Here is a 25,849-nt window from a genome sequence, read left to right on the forward strand (position 1 = left end):
AATAACTAGATAAATATATTTTGTGATATAGTTTTAATTCCCAGGCGGACAGTCTGTCACGTTCTTATTGTACTATTTCAAAATACCCCTTTGAGAAAGAGGAAAGAGACAAATAGTCCCAAAGAGGAGACTTGGCTGCTTTGCATAAAATAAAAGCATTGTGTGAACATAGGAATTACCCAAGATGACTTGCACCCAGCACTTCGGAAGCATGCTCCTGACACAAACATATGCAAGGGGAATGGCAAGAGCATCTTTTTCATTGCTGTCCAAAGTCCCAAAATAGCAGGTCACCTGTGAGAAAGTGCACGCTGTGCATGTGCTCCCACATCAGGAGAGGCTCAGAGAATTTTAAGAGGTGCTGGGTCTCTGTGTATTGAGGTATTTCGGCCCGGGCTCCAATGCACACAAAACAATGGATAATTCTATATATAGGACTGGACAGAAATATTGGTCAACATGATCAGCTGCTTACTTCACCAAATCATGAAACTGGCCCACATTATACTGTTCTGACAGTTTAAGCCTGGCACCAGGACACCCTGTTTTTCAGATGTACACCCATTGCAATGTGCTCTGATGGGACTGATGCCTCAAAAGGTTTCCACTAAAAGTTGAGGGCGGGGGGCATTCTTGGTGGTCAACTCTGGATGTTGTACACTGCAAAACAGTCAGCAATCCCTCTTCCTACTCCACATGTTGAGCACTGTAGAAGGGTGAATATGAGCACATTTGCAAATATAATCAACTTAGATGTATTTGGAGTACGGAAATGAAAAGAACTACATGAAAAACCTGAATAAAGAAGTGGGTCTCAATTCATAGTGGGTACTGGTACTGTGCGGATGGTCTTCAAAGATTCAAGTGCCAGAGATGAAATGCCAAAAAAAGCATCTATCTAGCAGGGTCAACAGAAAATCTGTTGATCTTGAGACCAAAATCCTTGAATGAATTGCAGACCCTAAAACATCCTTATTCAGAATTGCCATACAGGCTTCAGTGTGGCAACGCGGCTCATGTCTTTGCATGCTGGCACAGCGTTTGTTGATAAAGTAAAGGCAGAGCACACTCTGATTCAACTTTAATGGAAATGTAACTCTTGAAAATTATCTGGACGAGAAGTGGCTCTATAGTAATTACAGCAAAACTCATTTCCTTAAATTGCATTGTTGGCAAGCCCATGTTGACCCAACACTGGTAGGGTTCAATGGACAGATCATAGAGAGCCTGTAGAGCTCATGGCAACTATATCCTAATATTTCCTCGCCCGACAACAATGCACCTTTAGGGGAGGTATTAAGGGTTTTATACTGGAAGATGCTTGTACAATACATTGCATCAATAGAGCACCTTATGGTGGAGATATGTGGTTGTAAACATTGAAAACTGCATTAAAAAGGTGAAACAAAACAGTATGCCTAAATTGCCTGTTGTATGTTACCTGCGACTGGTGGTATTACTTCTCTCGGGCAAACTGGGTAGGACACCTGTATGGCATCTTCCTCATTCACCGCAGTGGATCCCCGGGGTAGTACGTTTCTCTGGAAGTAACCAGGGTTGGTTATGTTACCTGCTGGGCTGTACTGGGCAACAGCAATGACCATGCCTTTGCCATCCACAGCTTTGGCAATGCCAAACTCCTTGGTGTCTTTCCATACTACCTGGGTAAAGTGACCTGCAGGACGTAATAAGGGTTGAGAAAAAGATGGCACATTATGCATAACATACAGGAGATAAACCACAGAACACCTGTATTCCACATTTGCAGGATAATGATAACAGCAATGCTACATGACTAATGTATCCAAACGCTAGATATAAAATGTTTAATGAATTGCTTACGGAAACCTGGACCTCACTCCCTCATCGCAGCAGAAGCAGCACACCACGGAGGAGGGCAGGAGCCCCAGCCTCTTGAGCCCAGGAGCGGTTCCAACTACACACGGTTCAGCCGTGCACCGGATTGCCCTGCCACTCTGAAATCCTCAAAGGTGAGGTCCTCCTATACCAGATAGGTATGCCCCTTGAGCACACCTTTTTCAGCCGCACGCCGTGATTTCCCCTTGAAGCGCCCCGCATCCAGAGAATCGCCTGACCTTGGCAGATTCTTCCGCCTGACTGAGCAATGGCGGGCACATCGCGGCACCAGAGCGAGGCTCTGACCACGTGGATCAGCTGTTGAGCATTCAAAGCTCCTGTATACCAATCCTCTTCCGCCGGCAGGCGGAAACGCCGGCCTCACAACAAAGGCCCATACTAAGGCCCCTGTTTACCCCGTTAGCACGCTGGAGCGCGCTACTCTGCCTGTGCTCATACCTGCAGTATGATCTCTATGCCAACATCACAACTGAAGGCCGGAGGATTAGGAGATCCCGCAACCCATTGCAGGAGCAGCAGGTTTCAGGAGCGTTGGCTACGAGCCCTGCCAGACGCAAGGTAGGCCATATGTCTCCCCTAGTTGTACTCCAGATTCCAGCCACTTGCCTGTTTTTTTTTTCTCTTTCCTAGAGCGCTTGGGCACCCATATGGGCCCTCTCTAGCATACGTTATCCAGCCTGTTTACCATTGCCACATGTAGAAACAGTACATGTATCTCAACTTCTACATTGTGCCCTATGGTCACTAATAGACTACACTTGATCAGTACTGTGCCCTAAGGTCGCTAATAGACCACATTTAACTCGCTTTGTGCCCTATGGTCGCCATATTTGACTTACATTGTACCCTATGGTCGCTAATAGACCACACCTGCTCTGTACTGTGCCCTATGGTCGCTAATAGACCACATTTGATCTGCATTGTGCCCCATGGTCGCTAATAGACCACACTTGCCCTGTACTGTGCCCTATTGTGCCCCATGGTCGCTAATAGACCACACTTGCTCTGTATTGTGCCCTATGGTCGCTAACAGACCACATTTGATCTGCATTGTGCCCCATGGTCGCTAATAGACCACACTTGATCTGTACTGTGCCTTATGGTCGCAAATAGACCACATTTGACTTGCATTGTGCCCTATGGTCGCCATATTTGACTTACATTGTACCCTATGGTCGCTAATAGACCACACCTGCTCTGTACTGTGCCCTATGGCCGCTAACAGACCACATTTGATCTGCATTGTGCCCCATGGTCGCTAATAGACCACACTTGATCTGTACTGTGCCTTATGGTCGCTAATAGACCACATTTGACTTGCATTGTGCCCTATGGTCGCCATATTTGACTTACATTGTACCCTATGGTCGCTAATAGACCACACCTGCTCTGTACTGTGCCCTATGGCCGCTAACAGACCACATTTGATCTGCATTGTGCCCCATGGTCGCTAATAGACCACACTTGATCTGTACTGTGCCTTATGGTCGGTAATAGACCACATTTGACTTGCATTGTGTCCTATGGTTCGCCATATTTGACTTACATTGTACCCTATGGACGCTAATAGACCACACCTGCTCTGTACTGTGCCCTATGGTCGCTAACAGACCACATTAGATCTGCATTGTGCCCCTTGGTCGCTAATAGACCACACTTGCCCTGTACTGTGCCCTATTGTGCCCCATGGTCGCTAATAGACCACACCTGCTCTGTACTGTGCCCCATGGTCGCTAATTGACCACATTTGATCTGCATTGTGCCCCATGGTCGCTAATCGACCTCACTTGCCCTGTACTGTGCCCCATGGTCGGTAATAGACCACACTTGACTTGCATTGTGCCCTTGTGCCTTGGCACTGTACCTAGCATGACAGCTGTATCTAGCCTGCCTGTTCTTGGCCTTTTCAAATTGCTACTGAAACTGTACCTAGCCTGATAGTTGCATCTAGCCTGCCTAGTCTTAGCCACCTCAATTGCCATCGAAACTACTCCTATCGGATTATTATCCAGTCACTTAGCATGTACTCCCTGGGTCTTGCCTACAGGTCACCCTGGCTATCATTGTATATTGCCCTCCTCATCACATTAGGAATACAACCACCTAAAATAAGCACCAAAGTTAACACTCTGAGTCTTCGCACCACGTCCTATTCCACCCATTGCACCTGCCATATCATGCTCAACACACAACAACCCAATACTGAACTTAAAATGACCCATTATCCAGATAGCACCACTCTACAAAGGCCATGCAACACTGTAGACAGAAACCTTAGACTACGTGCTCGCCTGTCGAAACTGCATGAGCTACCAGCCAAGAAGGCTGGACTATCAAAATCCCAAAATAAAATACAGTTACCCTTGAAGGGTATTGCGGAACCTACTAGGAAACAGCCTAAGCCCAACAGACCCAAAATAAATAACTCCAAACAGACAACTAAAGGTAGTCATAACACCACCAGCCCTAACTTAGCTGACCACAAACCATATCTCAAAGGTGCACTTATAAACGCCAGGTCGCTAGTCGCACAGGCCACAGAGATCTCAGATATCATTGCCACAGACAACCTAGACTTTTTGGCCATCTCAGAATCCTGGCTACATGATGCGGCTGGCCCAGCCTTATCACTAGCAGTCCCAGACAACTATACAATCCTACGTGCGGACATACTTACCTCCCGAGTGGAGGTCTAGCAATCATAGCTAAAACTAGCCTGGACATGAGGATCATCACTACTACCAATATGCAATCCTGTGAATTCCTGACGGTCAAAATAGCCATCGCCAACTCCCAAACCCTAAACATCATCCTCATCTACAGACCACCAGGTCCTATCGGAACCTTCTCTGAGGACATCTCAACATCCCTGTCCAATAACCTAAAAAATACATCCCAAACAATAGTGCTAGGAGATTTTAATCTAGGCTATAATGACAATATGGACACCCAATCGTCAGTGATTGCTCTGACCTTGAAAGAGCTGGGATTCTCCCAAAAAGTTGAACTACCCACCCACAACAAAGGTCGCATCCTTGATTGGATAGCAGAACATAATTGCGAAGTAAATATTACGGATTCTGTACCGCAGATCTGGACTGACCACCACTTGCTATTATTCTCAGTGACAACCCATCGGGTCACTGCCCCGTCCTCACTTGCCCCACCTCTGCCAACAAGAAATAAAAAACTAATGACAGTAGAAAATCTGATGCCCGTTATAATACCTAAATTAAACTCACTACCGGACTGCATGGACCCTAATCTGTTAGTCGAACATTATAATGCAGCCATGTCCTCAGCCCTGGATCACATAGCCCCGCTCAAACTAAGAAATAGCAAACCTAAAAAACACCTCAATTCTTGGTTCAGGCCCCACCTAAAAAATCTTAGGCTGGCCAAAAGAAAACTTGAAACTATTTGGAGACTTTCCCCATCAGTCAAAAATAAACTCAACCTCTCCAAAGCCTCCTCCCAATACAAGAAAGAAATATTATTAGCCAAACAAGAAACCTACAATACTAGAATATCCAACTCAAAATCTAGTGTCAAAGAACTGTTCAGCATTCTGAAAGAATTGGAAACACCTGTTGTACCCCAAGAAAACTGCACCAAGGATAAAAAATGGTGCTCTAGCATACAACTTGCTTTAACAAACAAAGTAGCAAACCTACAAACCGAAATTGCCATCAAGAAGGCATCACTAACACCACACATCCCTCAGAGCTCAGCGCCACCGCCACAGCCCAAGTTGGGAGCCCGATTCTGCTTCTCTAAGGTATCGACCATAGAGGTAGAAAAGGTCATCCTGGGACTCAAACCGTCCAACTGCAAAGGCGACCAATGCCCAGCACAACTCATCAAGGATGCTGTGAGAGAACTGTCGCCATTTATAACCAAACTAATCAACTCTTCCTTTACCTCAGGTTCAGTACCGATCAACCTAAAAGAGTCCTGGGTACTGCCACTACTAAAGAAGCAAACCCTTGACCCCGCCATTCCGACTAACTTCAGGCCCATCACGACTGTGCCCTTTCTTCTAAAAATTTTAGATAAAGTGGCTTACTTGCAAATTCAAAGCTTCCTAGAGTCTAACCACTTACTTGGAACCCGTCAATCAGGATTCCGCCCGCAACATGGGACCGAGACAGCGTTAATAGACCTTAAGGCCCAAATAGACGATTGCAGAGAAAATGGCCAAGCGGCCCTACTTCTCCTCCTGGACCTATCAGCGGCATTCGACTTAGTGGACCACACAGTCCTCTGTAGTCACCTCGACTCGGCAGCCCACTTTTCAAAAGAGGCCATAATTTGGATCAAGTCATTCCTGAGTAATCGGACCATGAGAGTCTTCGCTCCATCAGCCTCAGCAGATCCAATCCCCATAACATGCGGTGTTCCACAAGGGTCTTGTGTGTCACCCACCCTCTATAATGTCTTCACGAAGCTTCTCTTTGATGAAATGGATCATCTGGGTATCGCCTACACTAACTACGCAGACGATACCCAGATCCTCCTCCCGCTCTCAGGAGACTACGCCAAGGACCTGGCCCTAGTGAACAGGATCTATAGCATCGTTCAGGCATGGATGGCCACACGGCCTATGCCTGAACGATGATAAAACTGAGCTTATCATCCTGGGCACCACTACCTATATATCCAAACTCAGCCCTGATTATGACAACTTCATTATTGATGGGAACAACATAAAAGTAGCTCATGAAGTAAAAACCTTAGGATTTTACCTAGACGCCACCATGAACTTTACCAAACAAGTTAACTCTCTAGCTTCTGCCACAGCATATACATGCAAACTTATCAGAGCGAGCAAACAATTCCTCTCCACAGATAGTTGCATTACACTTGCCAGAGCCTTGATACTATCCAAATTAGACTATTGTAATGGACTTTACATTGGAGCTAATAAACAGACCATCCACAAAATTCAAGTGCTCCAGAACAATGCTTTGAGAGCAGCACTCAAGATTAATAGAAACGAGCATATATCCTCTACAAGAAGAGAATACAAATGGCTCGCCACCGTAGACAAAATTCATCTCAAAATCGCTTCCTTCACCCACAAATGTATCAACAACAAAGCTCCACCTTACCTCATGGATAGATTACGTAAAAGGACTTCTTCCAGACCTACCAGAATAGCCAACGCAAAGTGCCTCCAAGACCCGCGTTTCACACTTGCCACTATAGGAGGAAATAGCTTCCCGGTTAAGGCTGCGCAGTTATGGAACTCCCTCCCCCATGACGTCAGAGAACCTCAGCCTTTTGCAAAATTTAGACAAAACCTCACTAGGTGGCTGAGAGCCAACGACAGCTAACTAGTCCACTTGTCACATTGTACATTACTGTATATAACTATATATTACGTGAACAGGAGCATGCTCCTTGCTCCCCTGTCCTTGATCTCTCCCTGTTCATATCTGCTTGCTGTAATATTGCTGATGTCTATGTCTACACTTCCTGCCTTTTCCTGTACTTGCAATTAGCCGAGCATATCTGTAACCAAGCTAAGCGCATCTCTGTACCTCCATCTGATTTCTATGTACCTGTAACTAAGTTGAGCATATCCTTGTCTGTGTGCGCCCTGATACTCCAGGGTATGGCGCGCTATACAAATAATAAACTAAACTAAACTCTTCAAAATCAAAAGGATGAAAGTTGATTCTCACTGCTGGAATTCACACTGGTGACGCTGAGGTTTGCACAGTCTATAGCTCATGCACTGACCAAACACACGCACTAGCACCCCCCCCCCCACACACACACACACACACACACACACACACACACATTACCAATATATTCTTGTATTCGTGCTGTATATATTTTTTCTCTATCTGGTAATCTTTCCACCACAGATCCGAGCCTGTTCCTCCCACATACTCCAGAAGGGCTCTTCCCTCACACCAGCTCCCAGGTATTGCCAAGTATAGCTAGACTGCTCCTGTCAACAGCCTTTCTGCCTTGGACGTATTAAACCTCGCCTGGAATGTGCCTCACTAGCACTTCTCCTGAATTTCTATGCCTACTCACTGCATGACTGTTCACACTGAATCAGTTTCGGTAGTGTCCTGAAAGGTTGCGAGAACCCCAATTGAAATTCCTGTTGAGATTGTTTGCAGATGAATTTTCGTGAGGCCCGATGGATAGTCATAGAAACACTACCAATTCTTGCAAAACAAAAATGTCCCATGGCTTTTGAGATACTCATTTGAAAGGTAATGAATAGTCACGAGAGCATTAGATATTTCTGATTCCTGACGATACATCATTCTTCAATTTGTAATTTTGAGCCAAATCTGATGTCAGCAGGGGAACTGCTAGAGATGAACGAATATCTAAAATTCTTGCTAGTGGACAAATGGAAGAATGTTTATAGACCTGGTGACACCCAATTGCTATGAACCAGCCTTTCCAGAGACTAGTCCCACAAGACTGCTTCTTTTGCAAAATACCCTATTTTGCATTTCGCTGTATCAAGCCAGCCATACTACATGTTCCTGCAATACTAGTTTGGTTTGTAACCTTATCCCCATAAAGAACAATCAATTCCAGGCTCAGTGCAAGTAGCCACCATCACTTCAGTTTGACCCTTTATCTCTCTCGGATAACAGTAAAGGGCCTCCTCCCCGCTCCTCTTCCGAATAGGTCCCCTCCCTTGGTTAGAAACTCTACGAGCAGATGAGCATCTTACAAAGCAAGACGGAAAACAGAGCACAGGCTGTGGACTGACATCTGCTACCCCCCTCAATACACTGTCCAGCAATGAAGACTCAATGAAAGCAAGCCAGATCACCTCCTGGGTGGCTAACTTAAAAGAAGGCTGGTGTTTGGTGCACATAGTCAGATCTGGTTCAGCCTGGTTCTTAAATACTAAGCTAGATGACATGTTGGCACCTTGCTGTCCACAAATGATGAGGGCATTCCTGGAGCCCTAATGGAGCCCTAATGACCACCAAACCCAAATGCCCCCCTCTGGCACCCCCAACTATAGGCAGAACCACTAGCTTAACGCCCACAACAATCACGCACAGACTATTTAGCTTACAAATGCACTACCACTTACTAATGGCTACAAGGATTAGCACTCTTTAAAACAAGCTGATTGCACTAGTGTGAGCCTGTATTGTTCACAGTGCAGAATATGAACTCGTAGCACCATCTCCTCAAGGGCATTTTGGACGCTACATGATCCTACGCACAGGAAATATAAACTACTGCAGCGCCACCACCCATTTTGGTTTTGGAATACAACAGTTAATGTACATATCTTTTCTGTCCATTTCTCCTATATACCCATGGCTCAGAAGAATCTCTCACCTTTATCCTACTGGTAAATCACAATGTTTCTACTGCTCTGTCCATTTTTGTTAATTTTCAGCAGCATTGATCTGTAACATCCTCCCGCCAGCCTCTCCCCTTGCAGCGCTTAGCCGATTGGCCAAAAGCAAGTTTGATGATTGCATATAAATCACCCCTCATATTCTCTATATGGAAAGGGCTGCAGTCTAAATCTAGTAACTGCTAGTTTGAGGTGCATTTTCTGTAAGGTGGTCTGAAAAGCAAATTCTGGCCAAGGCATTGCACATAGGCATTGAGAAATGGCCACCATTATAGCTTCCATATATTAGCATCCCTAGAACAGCTGTGCTCTTACTGCCGTACTGACCTATTCAGAGACCTTGTGCAATGTATTTGCAAAGAGGAACACATTGGATACAAGTTACATGCATTATTCCATGCTCACCTGTGTTGCTTTGAAATCCAGGTTTGCTGAAGTTGTAGTCCTTAATCTCCCCATACCAGGTGTCGACAATCTCCATCCCTGAAATGTAAATCACACTGCTCAGGTGATGGCAAATGTTCTGTTTCCACAATAACTACAGTGGCAGAGGCCCAATGCCTTTGAAGCTTCCCAGTTTGGTGATATTCCTAAATCAGACTCTACAAACATCAGCAGGGGACTTCCTGCTGCTTGGGTACACCAATCAAATGTGGAAAACATCAAACTTGAGGTACTATTTACAATGACGACGGTGGAACAAACTGGTCACAAACTGTATTGTAGTGTACAAAATGTCCCTAGAATCTACATTGTAATAGGTCGATGCTAATCTTGCAAGGATTGTCCACTTTCTTTGTTGTGTGCAGCACCTCAGTTTAAAACAGATCAGCAGGTTAGAGTAAAGGATCATTTGGCTCATTGTATCTCTTATCAGGGCTTTAACCACCTACTAAAGTCTGCTGGCTATTAGCCAACCTTGAAGTGGCAAAACTGTGAGGCAACAGAGCCAGGCATGGATGTGGAGGCATGCAGGGGAAGATTAATCAATACAGAAAATGTGCATGCCCTCCAGACATAGAAGTAGGGACTCAGTTGACGCTCTGTGCTAGTGTTTGGTGGGCGCTTTTCCAAAGGACAACACTTCTCAGCATACAATTAACTAAGCTCAACGAAACAGCATTAAAATAGCTCAGGGAGGCTAAGGTGTTGCATAAAGTTGTAAGAGTTACTTTTGGAAAGTACTGACCGTATGGAATGTTCCGCCTACCACTCAGTCTCTATCTTTCTCAATCCCCCGCACCACATACACAAAAGCAGGCATGGTGCGGGCAAGTACAAAAGAGGGGAAGATTTCAGAAAGACTGTCAGAGGTACAGTGGGGGACTGAGGGATAAGCACTATAAAGCACACAAAAGGTAAGAGACTAATGGGAAGAATCTGATAGGATTCTCCCCAGAAACCTGGTCGGGACCCTCCCCATTTTGCCAGGAAAAGGCAGATGCTTCCTGGTCCCGACTACGGGGTGGTGTACTGCAGGACGATCACATGGGGGGAAAACTAGACCAGGAAAACTGTGATACACCCCTTTTAAAATTGCCCTGTAATCCCACCCTTTTGATGGCTTTTTGCAAACTAAAGAAGTGGAAAACCCTAACTTTAATGAAACAAACTACATGTCCCAGAATTCTAGGGGGACTGAGACAAGGAAGAGGGCTGAAGAGGCATGTAGATGTTGTCAGGCAATTAAATCTAACAGCCATTTCAGAAGTCAGGCAATTAACATTAATGGCTCACTCCTGAAGCCAAGTGTCAAACCTGCGGGACATAAAAGGCTGCAGCAGGAAAGGAGAGAGAGAAGGAGCTTGAGCAGGAGTTAGAAGACTGGCAGTATTAGCAGTAGAGGAGCAGCACAAGACTGGCAATTCATGAGGAAGTGCGAGCACAGAAGGGACACCGGAAAGTGGAGATAGCAGATTTCACCTACAAGTTCTGAGGGGGTTCTTTGTTCTCAAAACTAGTATTGTAGAGTCTGCGCAGAGGAAACATGCTGGAAGTGAAGTTTTCCCCATGTGAGCCAAATTGCTGTGTTTACAGAACTGTGATCCTGCAGAAACCCAAGGCCAGAGGCAGAAGGCAAGCCGAGGCTTTTGGGAGCAAAGGAGACTCATGATTAAGGAGACTGGACTGGAGACACCAGTGCTGGAGAAGAGTGTGTGTCCCAAGTGAGCCCAAAGAAGTAGCAGAGTTAGAGGAAGTTGGAAGAGCGAAGCAACCTGCAACCACAGTGTCCCTGAGGCCAGTGAGTGAAGCTCGGCACTCAGAAACACAAAGTAAGCCTTGCTGGTAACTGTAACCAGCTCCAAAGCAACTTGTGTAGAGTGGAAAGCAAGTAGAAATTGTCCATCACTTTCAAGTACAACATTAACAATGAAAATGTAACATGCGCACATGTTCTGAAAGTCAGAGTGTTAGCGTGTAAAGTAAATACCATTATATTCATTGTCAAACACTTTTCTTATAACAGGAGTGGTTGCGTGCCTTTAAGTGTGGAAAAGGAACACTGTCTTAACCCATCCTGAAAACTCAGAGATACTGGGGCTCATTACAACTGTGGCGGTAGCCGTGCCGTTAACAATGGCACGGCTGCCGCCGGAGTTGCATTTTTTTCTGGTACTCGTGAATGGGCAAGAACTGGGTCATGCAGAGTTAGGCGGACCCAGTACTTGCCCATTTTCGGGTGCTGGAATGAAGTGCCTCCTCATCCCCATTCCGCCCCATAGGGCTGAATGGGTATGGGGACGCCAGATGCACCGGCACATGCAGAGTTGTGCCGGTGCATCCAACGTGCTGTGCTTGCGGGTGCTGGTCCTGGCTGGCTGTCAGGCACCCGCGAGCACAGCCCGTAGTATGGCAGCCCGGGAACTACGGTTCCGCCATGCTTACCGGTACCGTAGCTCCCGGGCCACCATGCTTGTAATGAGGCCCACTGTCTTACAAAAAGAATTACTGGTGAAACCAGCACAAAGGAAGGTCACATGTGTTTCCTGAACAACGTCAGAAGTTGTCTCTCTAAGCTTACGCAGGAATATAAATTCATTCAAGTGTTTAAATCAAAAACCTATCTTAAAGAGTGGTTGTGTGCGCCTAATTATGGCTTCATTTTAAAGACTGCAATATTCTAGATTTTATGAGGTGGCTATACAGAAGAAAATAACAAGCAATACCCAAGCCAGAAAGCTAAACCTTTTTCCAGTGAAGTAAGTATCGTTTAAACCCCTTGACGTTAAATGTGAAGATGTCAACAGTCCAGTGCCCATAAGTTAAGTGTGGCATTGTTACCTGAAGCTGAAAGAGTGGAGCTACAGCTTCTGGGTCATTACTGGGACAGAAGGGGTGTGAACAAGTCTGAGGAACTGGGTGCTTGGAAAGAACATTTAGGAAGTAACCTGTAATGCTGAGGACTGTTGCAGTTGAGAGGAAGTCAGTCTTCTGGGCAGAGGCAGGTTACTCAAAGTGGCAGTTAGACAGACAGAAAAGGCAGAGAGGCAGTCCCCTTTTTTTGGAAGTCACAGAAGGGAAGAGTACCTTGTCTACCTGTAGAGGATGAAGTATCTTGTCATTACATGCCTTGAAAATTCTGAAACATAAAACTGAAGCAGAAGTACCTGAACTGTGGTAGTGTATAAAGTGGTCAGTGGATGTCACTTTGAATTGGTTTGGGGTAGTGGCATACTGTAAGACAATGGTGACTGTTCTCAAAGTAATAACTGTAGAAGGGTGGTTGTTGAGGGGGGAGCAGCAACACAGTGAAGCATCCCGACAATTATACAGAATGTACTGGTCATAAATAATTGTAAAGTTTTCAATAAATAATTTCCATTCTATGAACTGTAGCAACCGATATTGAAGAGAAGATATACAGGATTAACATTGGTGCTATTTTCTTGGCTGGAATTGGAAGGGGATCTTTACAACCAAAAGAGGAGAATTGTAACCAGTGGATGTTTGCTTGAAGAACTTTTGTTTTGACTTGTAACTGACAAGAACTGGTTCAAGACTTTTCTTTTCCTTTGAACATTTTGAATTTGACTTTGAAAACATGGGGAATGGATTTTCCCAGGATAGGTGAAGGTCATTCAGATACTGTTCAATTCTTGTTTATTATATTATGTTGTATTTATTATGATTCTTTGAATGTTTTGTTGTTTAAAGTGAGGGCCAGTTTACCTATGTTAGGTGTTGTCCCCTTAGCCGTTAGAATAGGTAACAAATTCCCTGATAGAGTAGGGCAAGCAAAGCTTTATTCATAAATGTTTTCCTTAATAAAATGTCTAATCTTGAGAAAACTACAAGCAGTTGTCTGTATCGCATTACTGACCCCTCACACTAAGCAGTAGTGGGCCATTCTTGTGCGTCATCTAATGAGTGGAGAGAACTGAACCCAACCTGTGGAACAAAGTTCCACTACATGACAATCAATATTGCAGGAGAAAACAAAGGAAGTTCATTTTGAAAAGAATCAGAAATGATAGCGCCATTTTGTAACAATAGCTTTTTTTTTTTAGAGTTACCTGTAGAAAGATACATATAACTATTGTGTGACACTTATTAGGAGCCACGCACAGAAGGTCTCAATATATATTCAATTGGCCTATTTTTCCTAGAATGTGAGTTTGTGCTGCAACCAATAGCAGTGTTAGCACGCTGTGGGACACTCATGGAAGAATATGAACAAAAGGGAGCAAACAGCAAAACAGGGTTAGACACTACATATGAGGTTGTCCACCATTTTGACAGCAAAAAATGTCCAGGTAGTAAGTAGGACAGAGGTTTGCAACCTTTTGGCTCTGCAGATGGTTTTAACTACAACTCCCATAAAGGCTAGCCAAACCCAGTCAATGTTGAGGGAGGAGAGTTGTCATCAAAGCATCTTGGGAGCCGCACGTTGCAGACCCATGAAGTAAGAGAAGAAATGGGACTGCAGTTAATCCTTACCTTGCAGATTGGAATAGGAAATATTGTTTACCTGTGCACTCGCTCTTTTCAGCTCCAGAGACCCCAAAGTGCCCACAATTCCAGGGCTGAGACATACCCTCTCCCACATCCTCAATGGATCGTTACTTGGTGGTTTTGCGTTTGTCAGACTTGCCTCAAGACTGTACCATATGCTCACAATAGGAGTTACGAACTTTCCCAAAAATCAATGCTCCCACGATCCCTGAAGATTGTTTTTTTTCCAAAAACAAACCGAGCCAATTGATTCTTCGTCATCCTGAGAGCTCCATTCGCTGCCAGTGTCAGAAGTAGAACCTCAGTCATGAACATTGTGCTTTACAAATGCTAATAAACAAATGTGTGCTACTGAAATGGGCAGAAACACATGTTACATCAAACTTGTACCCCTTATGCCTCATAAAAACCTTGCAGGATGATGTTAATATAAATTAGTCTGTAAGGAAATGTGAGAGCTAGAATACAGCCAAAAGGTTAATTTAGAACGAGTCCTGGACATGTATGCTGTCATGTTTAACCTGCATCACAGATAAAAAGGGGGGAATGGAGAAGTGGACCAGTGGTAATATAAATTACCAATACGTCAGGCAAAAAAGCCGGCATCAAAGTACTTTACTTTATTCATTTGTTGAAGCGCAGCCAAAAAAGGCCTGGAGGAATACGAGGTTCTGGAACTGGAGTCCCGAACACAGATGGTAACGACAAAACAATCAGACCTACGAGTATATGTTATGCTAGGTGGCATCTTCCTAAATATGTGGGTCTTATGTTTTTTTCTTGAACATTTCAAGTGACTCACAACTTTTGAGGTACAAGGTCAGAGCATTCCAGCTCTTTGTTGCAGCTACCCAGAAGGCAACTCTGTTGACAAGGGCTAGATTGGATTTGAGGACAATAGTTTGCGGTCATTAGATCCCAGATTCCTGGTTCTCTTTTTACTCAGACTGCCAGCCAAGTAGGCAGGGTATTGTCAATCTAGGCATTTAAATGTAACCGTAAGAAGGTGAAATTCAATTCTTACTTCTATTGGTAACCAGTTTAGACTTCTCCTCGCATCAGAGACATGATCACATTTTTTGAGATCCAGAATTGCTCTACTGTGCTGTTCTGTATCATTTGTAATCTGGATGATTCTCCCCTCCCATTCCCCACCAAAAGGTTTCCACAATAATCAATCTTGGAGCAGAGAACAGCTCTTGCGACTGTTTCACAACTTTTTTGAGAAAGGTGGGGGCGGATGTGGCGCAATAGTCTAATGTAATAGGGTGAGGTGGAAACTAGATTGCTCGGCTGAGCATTCATGAAGAGGGATTGATCAAACGTGGCCTCTAAACTCTGTATTTTGTCTTTGGTCTTAATTATGCACTCCCTAATTAGATATTGTTGATAATCTGTGCTAACATTTTTAGGTCTGCAGCTAGAACCCAAGACCATTTGTTCGGTTTTTGTCGCAATTTAGTGCCAGACCATTCATACACATCCAGTCATGGATAAGGTTGGAAGTCTTGTTAATCATTTTAACATCTTTCAGATAGTTCCCAGAGTGATAAGACACTGGGTATCATCTGGGTAATTAGAGAAGCAGATCTGATTCTTCTCCAGTAGAGTAAATAGTGGTATTGTAAAAATGTTGTATAAGATTGGCGATAAACAGGCACCCTGCGGGACACCAAAATTCAATGGGACTGTTGTAGCTTCTGCTGTGGTGCTGCAGACTCTTATGGTTCTTTTACCCAAGAAAGATTCCATTCATGCCAGTGCCTGATCACTGAAGTTGGCAACTTCTCGTAGTCTCTTAAGGAGAAGTGGGTGATCCACTAAATCAAAAGGCACCAACAGGCCCAAAGCCATCAACAGCATTTAACCTTCTCATCATATTGGACTTGAAATCTACAAGTGCAGATTCAGTGGCCAAAAGCCAGATTGATATTTCAGGATGGTATTATTCTCAAGGTGTTCCTGGTGCACCACACCGTTGGAGCTGTACTCCTCCGAAAATGGCCAGCGCCTCTGTCACGCTGAGGTCTAGCGTTTACGCAGGAGCCCCGGCTTCCTAGAAAACGGGCATGCCCCCGCGACGCTGCGCGTCTCTCAACGCTCCTTTTCGAGTTTGCAGCTAGTGTGTTCATTGTTACCTTCCTTTCCCTTGTGCCATTATCCGATTCTTTCCCATATTCCTTTTCCTTCCTGGAGTATTAGAAGCGTCTTGTTGCCTTCGCCTGAGGCCGTCCAATTCATTCCTTCATGGACCCACTTCCATGTTTCCGCGCTCGCAGCCTCATCCCAGTACTCTGCGAATAGTGGCTCCCTTCCCTGGTTCCGCGCTTAATCCCGGACATTGACTGCTCATTCCTCACCTTCCTGGAATCCTGAACTCGTCTTCCTCCGAGTCTGCTCTCACTCAACACTGGATACGGAGGACCACCGGCCTTACCTGTATAAGTCCCGGACATCCCAGAGGACAGAGAAACCTTCAAAGAAGAAGACGACAAAGGACAAACAGGTAAGACCGGGGGCAGAGTGTGACAGTTTGAGACACCAAGGACTTGATACTGAGCTCAACATGGAGGCTGCTGTCCAGGACCTAATGAGAGGAATGCAAGAATTAACAGAGGTCCAAAACCTCAAAGCTGAAAATGCAGCATTAAAACAACTAGTGCTTTACCGGGATTCGGCGTTACAGGAAAGTGCTCTGTTAGGGGGCATAGTGGACAAATATGATGGTTCCTCCAAAACACTGCTGTCCTTCCTTGATTCCTGTTTGGTGCATTTCACATTCAAACCCTACTATTTTTCCATGCCCCGATCCAAGGTGGGATTTATAATTGCACATCTCTCTGGTAATGCCTTAGCCTCGGCAACTCCCTTGGTGAATGCTGCAGATCCACTCCTGGACAATTATGACGGGTTTGTAGAAGCCTTCAAAACCATGTTTGACCATCCTGAACAAGTTTACAGTGCTCAGGAAAGGCTCCTGGAATTCCAACAAGGGAATCAAGACATGCTTTCTTATGTAACCCGCTTTAAGCAGTTAGCTAAAGAGGCCGATTGGTCCCAGGAGGCAAGTTTTACCCTGTTTCGCAGAGGTTTGAATGAAGAAATGAAGGACGAACTCGCCAGAGTAGCCCGTCCAAGTTCCTTCCAGGCTTTGATAGATTTGTCCCTCCAAATTGACTTTCGAATCCAGGAAAGACAGGCAGAAAAGAGAAAAACAAAAACTGCTTCTCCAAAAGTTTCTATGGAATATCCCAGCCCAAAGGAAACAACCACATAGCACTCTCCTGATTCCGAGCCTCTGCAAGTGGGCTCTGTACGGGGTCCAATATCTGCACAAGAAAGGATGCGTAGGATCAATACTGGGCTCTGTATGTATTGTGCCTCTGATAAACATCTAGTACGGAATTGTCCTATAGCTCCACCCAGGCGTTCGGGAAACGCCAGCTCCCGATCTTGAGCAGAGCTCAGCTTTGGGAGAAAGACACTTGCTCCGCTTCTGCTCCTTCCTTGAATTACCCCTGAATGAATACTTTGGTGGTCCTGCAGACATCCTTATCTACCGCCAACAAGGAGATTCATTCCATCCTGGCCCTAGTGGACTGTGGTGCCATGGGAATCTTCTTAGACCATGAATGGGCCTTGAAGCATAACATTCCTCGAGAAACTAAGGAAACAATCCAAGCTGTCAAAGGAATTGATGGGAAACCACTGTCTTCGGGACCCACAACCCAGCAAACCACGGAATTGTCGCTCTCAATCAACAACCATCAGGAGATGTTTGTTTTGATATCATAAAGGCAGCAGACTGCCCCATGGTTCTGGGGATGCCCTGGCTACAAAAACACAACCCATACATCAACTGGACGGCCAGATCCTTATTTCTAGGCTCTGAATTCTGTTTGTCCCATTGTTTATCCCAAAGCATGTTACAGAACATATCTATGGAACCCCAGATCCTCGAACGACCACCCATCTGTGTCTCCAATATTTCCCAGGTACCTGAGATCTACCAACATACTCGGATGTGTTTCAACAGCCATTGTCCAGACATTACTACTCCATCAACCAGAAGATTCTGCAATCGATACTGTAGACTCTGCAGTGATACCATTTGGAAAAATGTTTATTCTTTCCGAACCTGAGAAAAGGGCATTACGGGAGTACCTGGACACCAATCTTGCCAATGGAACCATTCGACCTTCTAAATCTCCAGCCGGTGCCTCTTTGTTCTTCGTGCCCAAGAAGGACACTAAGGAACTTCGACCCTGCCTGGACTATCGGGGACTTAACCAAAGCACCCTTAAGGATCGTTACCCTCTGCCGCTCATTTCCAACATATTGGAAGCTGTTCGGGGTGCTGTAAATTTTACTAAACTCGACTTACGGGGCGCCTACAATCTCATTCAGATAAGGGAAGGCGATGAGTGTAAGACCGCCTTCAGGACCCCCTTTGGACATTTTGAATACCTGATAATGCCATTTGGTCTTGCAAACGCCCCTGCAGTGTTTCAGCGATTCATGGACAGGGTCTTTTCGGATATGTTGTTTCTCTATGTCAAAGTGTACTTGGATGAAATCTTGATCTATCCCAATGATTCCCAGTTACATCAGGAACATGTGACATCGGTCTTACAACGCCTACGAGAGAAAAAAACTCTTGGTTAAACCAGAAAAATGCATATTTCATGTCCAAACAGTTCATTACCTCGGGTTCGTTCTGAGTGCAAAGGGAATAGAAATGGACCCTGCCAAGGTTGAATCTTGGCCAGCCCCCACAACAGTAAAACAGATTCAATCCTTCCTGGGACTTGCCAATTTTTACCGGAAATTCATTCCCACCTTCTCTGACATTTTACAGCCGATAGTCGCATTGTTGAAGGACATTCCCTTCATTTGGTCTGATGCTCAAGAGACAGCTTTTCAGGAGCTAAAACAGAGATTTACTGGCTCAACCGGATACCAATAAACCCTTCCTGGTAGAAACAGATGCCTCAGATCATGCAATAGGTGCTGTGCTAAAACAAGAATCTGAGGATAAAGTGGAACATTCATCGCTTATCTATCCCGAACATTAACTCCCAGTGAGACCCACTATTCAGTCCTGGAGAAAGAATTGCTCGCCATCCGGCAAGCCTTTACTGAGTGGCGTCATTTACTCCTGGGTGCTAAATTTCCTGTTTAAGTGCAAACTGATCAAAGAAACCTGCAGATCCTGCAATCCCTAGAATGCAGAAACAGTCGCCAAGCTCGTTGGGCCTATTTTTTTGCCCAGTATCAGTTTCGCATACATCATGTCCCAGGAACTAACAACGTAATCGCTGATGCATTATCCAGGCGTCCCGATTACGAGCCTGTGGAGGCCTGCGCATTTCCGAAGATGTTTCCTGACAGTGTTTATGGCTCAAGCCAACTCCTTATTGGAAAATATCTGTGCTGAAACACCACCGTCTCATCTCTGAAAGGATTACATCAAGACAAACCAATGGACCTTAGTCGCAAAAGATGGCTACCTCTTCAAAGATAAGAAACTGGCAGTACCCACAAACAAATTGAGAACCAAGATTATAAACCTCTGTCATGATACCTTCCATTCCGGGCATCGAGGCGTTACTGCTATTCTTCGCCACATTGAAAGACAATTTTGGTGGCCTAACATGATTGACGGAGTAAGGGCATATGTCCAAGCCTGCCCTGTATGTAGCCAGAATAAGTCTGATAATAGAAAACTTGCAGGTCTTCTCCATCAACCAACATTGCCAGAGCATCCTTGGGAAAGAATCGCTACCGACTTCATCATGGAACTGCCCCCTTCTAAAGGGTTTACTACCATTATGGTTACCATCGATCTATTCACCCACATGGCTCACTTCACCCCGTTGTACAAGTTGCCTTCCGCACAAGAAATGGCAGGAATATTTTTAAAGTACATCTTTAGACTACATGGACTCCCTTCCAAGATCATTTCAGACTGTGGTCCTCAATACATTTCCCAATTCTGGAAACACCTATGCCACATGCTGGGCATCCAACGTGCCTTGTCTTCTGGATACCACCCCCAGACCAATGGGATAAAAGAACAAGTAAATCGGACCCTAGAACAGTACTTGCAGTGTTTTTCAGCCAAGGTCCAGGATGATTGGTCGATTTTAATTCCAGTAGCTGAATTTGCCTATAACAATTCTGATCATTCTGCTATCAAGACAAGCCCCTTCTTCTCTAGTCAAGGTTTCCATTCATCTGTCCTGCCAACAATCCTACCTCATTACACCCCGGTTACATCGGTCGATTCCTGGATTGAAAGACTGGTCCCTACACATAAGGATGCTAAAGAACATTTAGAAAAGGCCAGAATGGATGTCAAAAGACATGCTGATGCTAAACGGAGACCTGCTCCCGTCTATGGAATTGGTGACAAGGTCTGGCTGTCTTCTAAACTCTTGCGTCAACATCTGCATCCTAATAAACTGGCCCCCAAATTCTATAGGCCTTTTTCTATCAAAGAGGTCATCAACCAAGTGGCATATCGACTTCAGTTACCAGACTCCTGGAAGAGGATTCATCGCGTTTTTCACACTTCCTTGCTCAAACTTTATATTAAATCCACCAGATCAGCTCATCGACCTAACCCAGTGCTGGTCAACAATTAGATTGAATTTGAGGCTTCCAGGATTTGTGACTCTAGATATAGAAGAGGTCGGATACAGTACTTAGTGGAATGGAAAGGATATCCCCCCAGCGAACGAACATGGGAACCACTCTCCAACATGAATGCCCCTCGCTTAGTGCAGAGATTCCATCTAGCTCATCCAGACAAAACCGGTGGGTCAAGTTTTAGGAGGGGGGCATGCTGTCATGATTTGCCGTTTACGCCCCTTCTGGACTTCCTGGTCCATGGTGCACCACACTGTTGGAGCCGTTCTCCTCCCAACATGGCCGGCACCTCTGTCACGCTGAGGTCTAGCGTTTACGCAGGAGCCCTGGCTTCCTAGAAAACGGGCATGCCCCCGCGACGCTGCGCGTCTCTCAACGCTCCTTTTCGAGTTTGCAGCTAGTGTGTTCATTGTTACCTTCCTTTCCCTTGTGCCATTATCCGATTCTTTCCCATATTCCTTTTCCTTCCTGGAGTATTAGAAGCGTCTTGTTGCCTTCGCCTGAGGCCGTCCAATTCATTCCTTCATGGACCCACTTCCATGTTTCCGCGCTCGCAGCCTCATCCCAGTACTCTGCGAGTAGTGGCTCCCTTCCCTGGTTCCGCGCTTAATCCCGGACATTGACTGCTCATTCCTTACCTTCCTGGAATCCTGAACTCGTCTTCCTCCGAGTCTGCTCTCGCTCCACACTGGATATGGAGGACCACCGGCCTTACCTGTATAAGTCCCGGACATCCCGGAGGACAGAGAAACCTTCAAAGAAGAAGATGACAAAGGACAAACAGTTAAGACCGGGGGCAGAGTGTGACACAAAGCCTTCTTTTAGGGTTGCGTTAATTATTCTTGTTATTGAGCTTATAAGAGATTTCGAGCAAGCTTTAATTGCTGTGGCATGAAAAATATCTCCTTTACATGGAGAGGGTTTGAGTTTGATCAAAATAAGGCTGAGCGCGGCTTCCAAAATGTTTCTAAAATTAAATGAAGTCTCTCGGGTGACTTCAGCCTGAATATCTTGCAAATCAGGGAGAGATGCAACTGTCTCTTCTAACCATTTTAAGTTATCAATAGTGATTTTTATTTTTTCCAGCTTCTCTACCATGGCAATTTGGATACCTACACACCAATCCACATCTCTAGGGATGCTTTCTTCCTGAATAATATTAGGTTTCTCAAGTTCTTTGAGAATTCTGAAAATCTCCTTAGATTCGTATTGCGACTTATGAATTTCACCATTGGATGTTGTTTTCTTGGCAGCAATTACAGCTTCTTTGAATTTCTTAGCTGATGTTAGGTATCTATGTTTATCTTGAACGTCTTGGGATGTTGTACAGTGACAGAAATCCTTCCAAGATAAAGAGATTAAAATGTCATCATAGATTGAATGGCTCTAATTTGATGATCTTTGCATAGTTCGACCATGTGGAAAGGCAGTTTGGCTAAAGATTTCAGTTTTTAGCAATTTCCCTGAATTTCCTATGGTTCTCTTCAGTCTAAATGTGGTTCCTAAATTATTGTCGAGTTTAGGATCTAAGACTGCGAGTATCCTTTTATCCCAGGGCCAAGGCTTTTCAAAATAACTTCTCTGACATCCTTTGATGATCCTTTGACACTGGTCCAACCTTCCCCACTTGTCTGTGCTGACAAAGGCATCATTGCAACCAGAGCCTTGATCCCAGAAGACCTTATGGCAAAACACGCGATTTTGAACCTGTTTCTCTTGGGCACTGGGAGCAAATGAAGTATCTTAAGGCTCAGTTTAATTTATTACCTCGCTCTATGGCGCAGGCCTCATCTGACGGCTCTATGAAGGAACAACTGGAGCTTGCAGGTCTGTTTCTTTAAAGAGCCCAATTAAAGGCTGATAAGAGTAGTAAAGCCTAGACAGAATGAGGGTGCTGACAAATTTAATATAGATCCTACATTAAAACAGGGTGTGAGACAGTAGCTTGAGAATAAACAATTCTGCACAACCACTGTCCAGCAGGCTGGACCCTCTGTCCCCTCCTCTCTCTCTGTAATCATCTCATAAATAGCAAGAAGAACTTGTATTGGTATTTCTGCCTTTTTTCTACCATAACTGTCAAAACGTGGCTCAGTAACTCAACACCAGTGCTGAGCAGCCGGTAAATGTTGGGAAATGAAATCATGAGGCAATATCAACAGGCAGACACAGAGTGCACAAATTAACCACAGACTGCCTGGAATCGATTCATATTTGCAGGCAGGCGCCGTGCCGCGGGTTGGGCGGAATTATGTCATAATTCCGGCCGGACCCAGCCCACCCGCAAATTCTTAATCTACTCAAATCACTCACCTCAGGAATCGGGTCTAATGTGGAGATCAGAAGCTCCTTTCCCCACTAAGAATGGCGGGCGGGGTTCAGGCCTGCTACTGCTCACAGTCGGAACTACACACACGTCATGCTAATGCCTATCTGCAAACAAAATGGAGGGAGCCCAGAGCCAGCCCAACGGTGCAAATGTGCCAGCGCATGCCTCAGTAATTTCAAATTGGTCACGCCCACTTGCAGCGCCCTGATGGAAGGATTGGATAGGGGTAGCAGCCGATTGGTCAGTGGTAGCAGTCAGTGGTAGCAAGCCCTGGCTACCCCTAAATGACGGCCATGACCATATACCCCAAACCTTGTGCTAATTTAATCACTTTTATAAAGAAAGTCTGAGAAACGGGGGGAAAATATCAAAATTACTTTGCAAATTGCATAGCTCTGCACGATGGGTCAAGCTCCTGTTCTCTCATGCTTTTACCTTTTTTGTTTCTTTACAGGATACATATGGATCTTTTCCACACTAAATCCCTTGTCATATGTGGCTTACATGCAACATTTCTGCAAAACTGAAAACATGTTCAAATGCTAAAGCAAATAATTCCAGGCTTTACTCACAAAATCTGGAAACCAAAATAGTTGTTTCAATTTGGTAATAAGCCCTTTTAAGTTTTTCTCAATAAATCGCATGGGTTCCATAGAAGCTCTCTGGGGGAAAGACGGAATCATTAATTTCAACACCTCCAAAAGGGCTGATGCATGCCCAATTCTGAAGCAAATGCTCACAAATGTTGGCACCCTGAATGCAAAATTAGCTCCCCAACATGGGATTGAGAGCAGTTCACCTTTCAATTGGCACCTGTCAAAAGCAATCTTAGGGACGTTTTGGGAGAAATTTGTTTTTTGGATGAAGTTCTAAATGCAATACAACTGTATACTGTTAACTTAAAACGTGCCGGGTTATCATTGATAAGATTTACATTTTTGACCAAAAAAAAGTATGCAATGTACTTTGACAAGCAAGAATGGTAGTGGGTATATGTGCAGCATTTTTTTAAACCAGAACCTAGAATGTATTCTGACATGCCCTAGACAGCCCCAGACTGTGAAGTCATGCTCTCATCCCCATATAAGTCACTTTGACTTATGCACATCAGGTTACTTTCAGAGGCTATTCTGCAAGATGAGCCCTAAGGGGTGCAGTCCCCCCCACCTCTCACCAAAAGGAAAAAAAACGATCTGAATCTACTTTAAAGTAGTTTAGTGGCAAGCAATCATCTGTCCACCATTGGTAGGAACAGACACCACCAGCAAAAAACAGGTACTGTTATGAAAAGAGAAGCACATTAGATTCCAAGCAAGCTCCTCAAATAACAGTACAATGTGCCAGTGGCCAAAGCATGCAGTGGGAGTGTATAGTGTCTAATACAATAAACATTTGTGAATCTTCTACGTCTAAAAGGCATGAACATCGGCAAATATCAAAATCATGCTCACCAGAGGCATCGCGGACATTGGAGTTCCACTTGTACCAGATGTTCTCCCCATTGGTGGTGTTGCTGTGCTGGAGTGCGTTGATGGATAGCAGGTGATCTGCCCAGCGCTGGCTGACCTCGCACAGCTCCGAACTAAGCCTCAAGGGTGGGGCGCCATGCTGTTGGCGGTAAAGGTTGTGAGTGTCCAGCGCTTCTTGTTCAAACTGGTTCTTATCTGCAAATGAAGAATAATTAATTCATCTCTAAAAGATACAGGTCCATCCCTAAAAGGTACAAGTCTGTAGTGGGGATGCAAGTTCTGCATGGAGAAAAGGTGCAAACTTAACAGCTCCGGGAATAGCTTACTAAAAGGGGTGGGGGGGTGCAGCGATGGCTGCATTAGGTTATGCATCTAGCTGGAAAATGACCCTTTTTGATGGTGTTCTAACTAAATAATTTCCCAATAATAAGGCTTACACTGCAGGTAACTATGTGGAATAGAACATTAGATTTAGGCATTGTTAACAGGCCTGGGTGGTCATGTTGACTACAAAATAAATTCACTCATCAATTTGTCTAGCCGTGGTAGAAGCTGACAGCACATTGCAAACTACATGTTCCCAGGCTATTGTGGAAAGAAATAAACAGCTCTCAATACATTCGAGGTCATGAAACAAAGCTCATGGGTGCCAAGGGAAGGCAGCAATTGTACAACCATTTTTATAATTCAGCATATTAGTTCTTGAAACTGGTCTACTGACAGTTTCAAAATACCCCATGGCAGTTTGACCTCGCCCCTCAGCACATCTCAGCCTGGGATGAGGCTCAAACAGTTCCTAGGCTGCAACATTAAGTCTAAAACTTGTTAACAGTTCAAGGCTCAAGTGATGTCATGATCGATTGTGCTCTCATGGGAAACTTGTGGAGATGTCCGGCGGCAGATTAATAAAGTTCTGCTGGTCATCTCTAATGTCTCAATGTTTTGGCTCTATCATGTGGGAACCGTGGGTTGGACTGTGACGTCATAGCAGGGGTAGAGTGTGGTGTGATGAGACTTTAGGGAACCAATAATTTCTGGACAATGTATGTCCCTCGAAAGATATATAGAAAACCTAGAGGCACACCTGTTTATGATATTTTATCTAATCAAATTAAATTAGAGAAAGTAATGAGGTTGAAGATAAATTTGAGGTGCGGGGGGAGAAAGGCTCAACCTTGGCATCTAGGTTGGACAAAATAGACAAAGTGT

General features: G+C 44.7%; 1 protein-coding gene across 8 annotated transcripts in view; it reads right to left on the minus strand.

Moving 5' to 3' along the window:
* LOC138471946 (uncharacterized) overlaps positions 1-25,849 on the minus strand; it is an 835,353-nt gene that overhangs the window by 126,185 nt on the left and 683,319 nt on the right. For all 8 annotated transcript variants that reach the window (XM_069609830.1, XM_069609827.1, XM_069609832.1 and 5 more), the window contains 3 exons: positions 24,623-24,835; positions 9,644-9,721; positions 1,442-1,675 (listed from right to left, as the gene is read on the minus strand). In XM_069609830.1, the coding sequence (XP_069465931.1) occupies positions 1,442-1,675; positions 9,644-9,721; positions 24,623-24,835 (525 nt within the window). The remainder of the gene's footprint in view (positions 1-1,441; positions 1,676-9,643; positions 9,722-24,622; positions 24,836-25,849) is intronic.

The sequence above is a fragment of the Ambystoma mexicanum genome, chromosome 8 (genome assembly GCF_040938575.1).
Source record: "Ambystoma mexicanum isolate Mex_15411 chromosome 8, UKY_AmexF1_1, whole genome shotgun sequence".
Classification (NCBI taxonomy): domain Eukaryota; kingdom Metazoa; phylum Chordata; class Amphibia; order Caudata; family Ambystomatidae; genus Ambystoma; species Ambystoma mexicanum.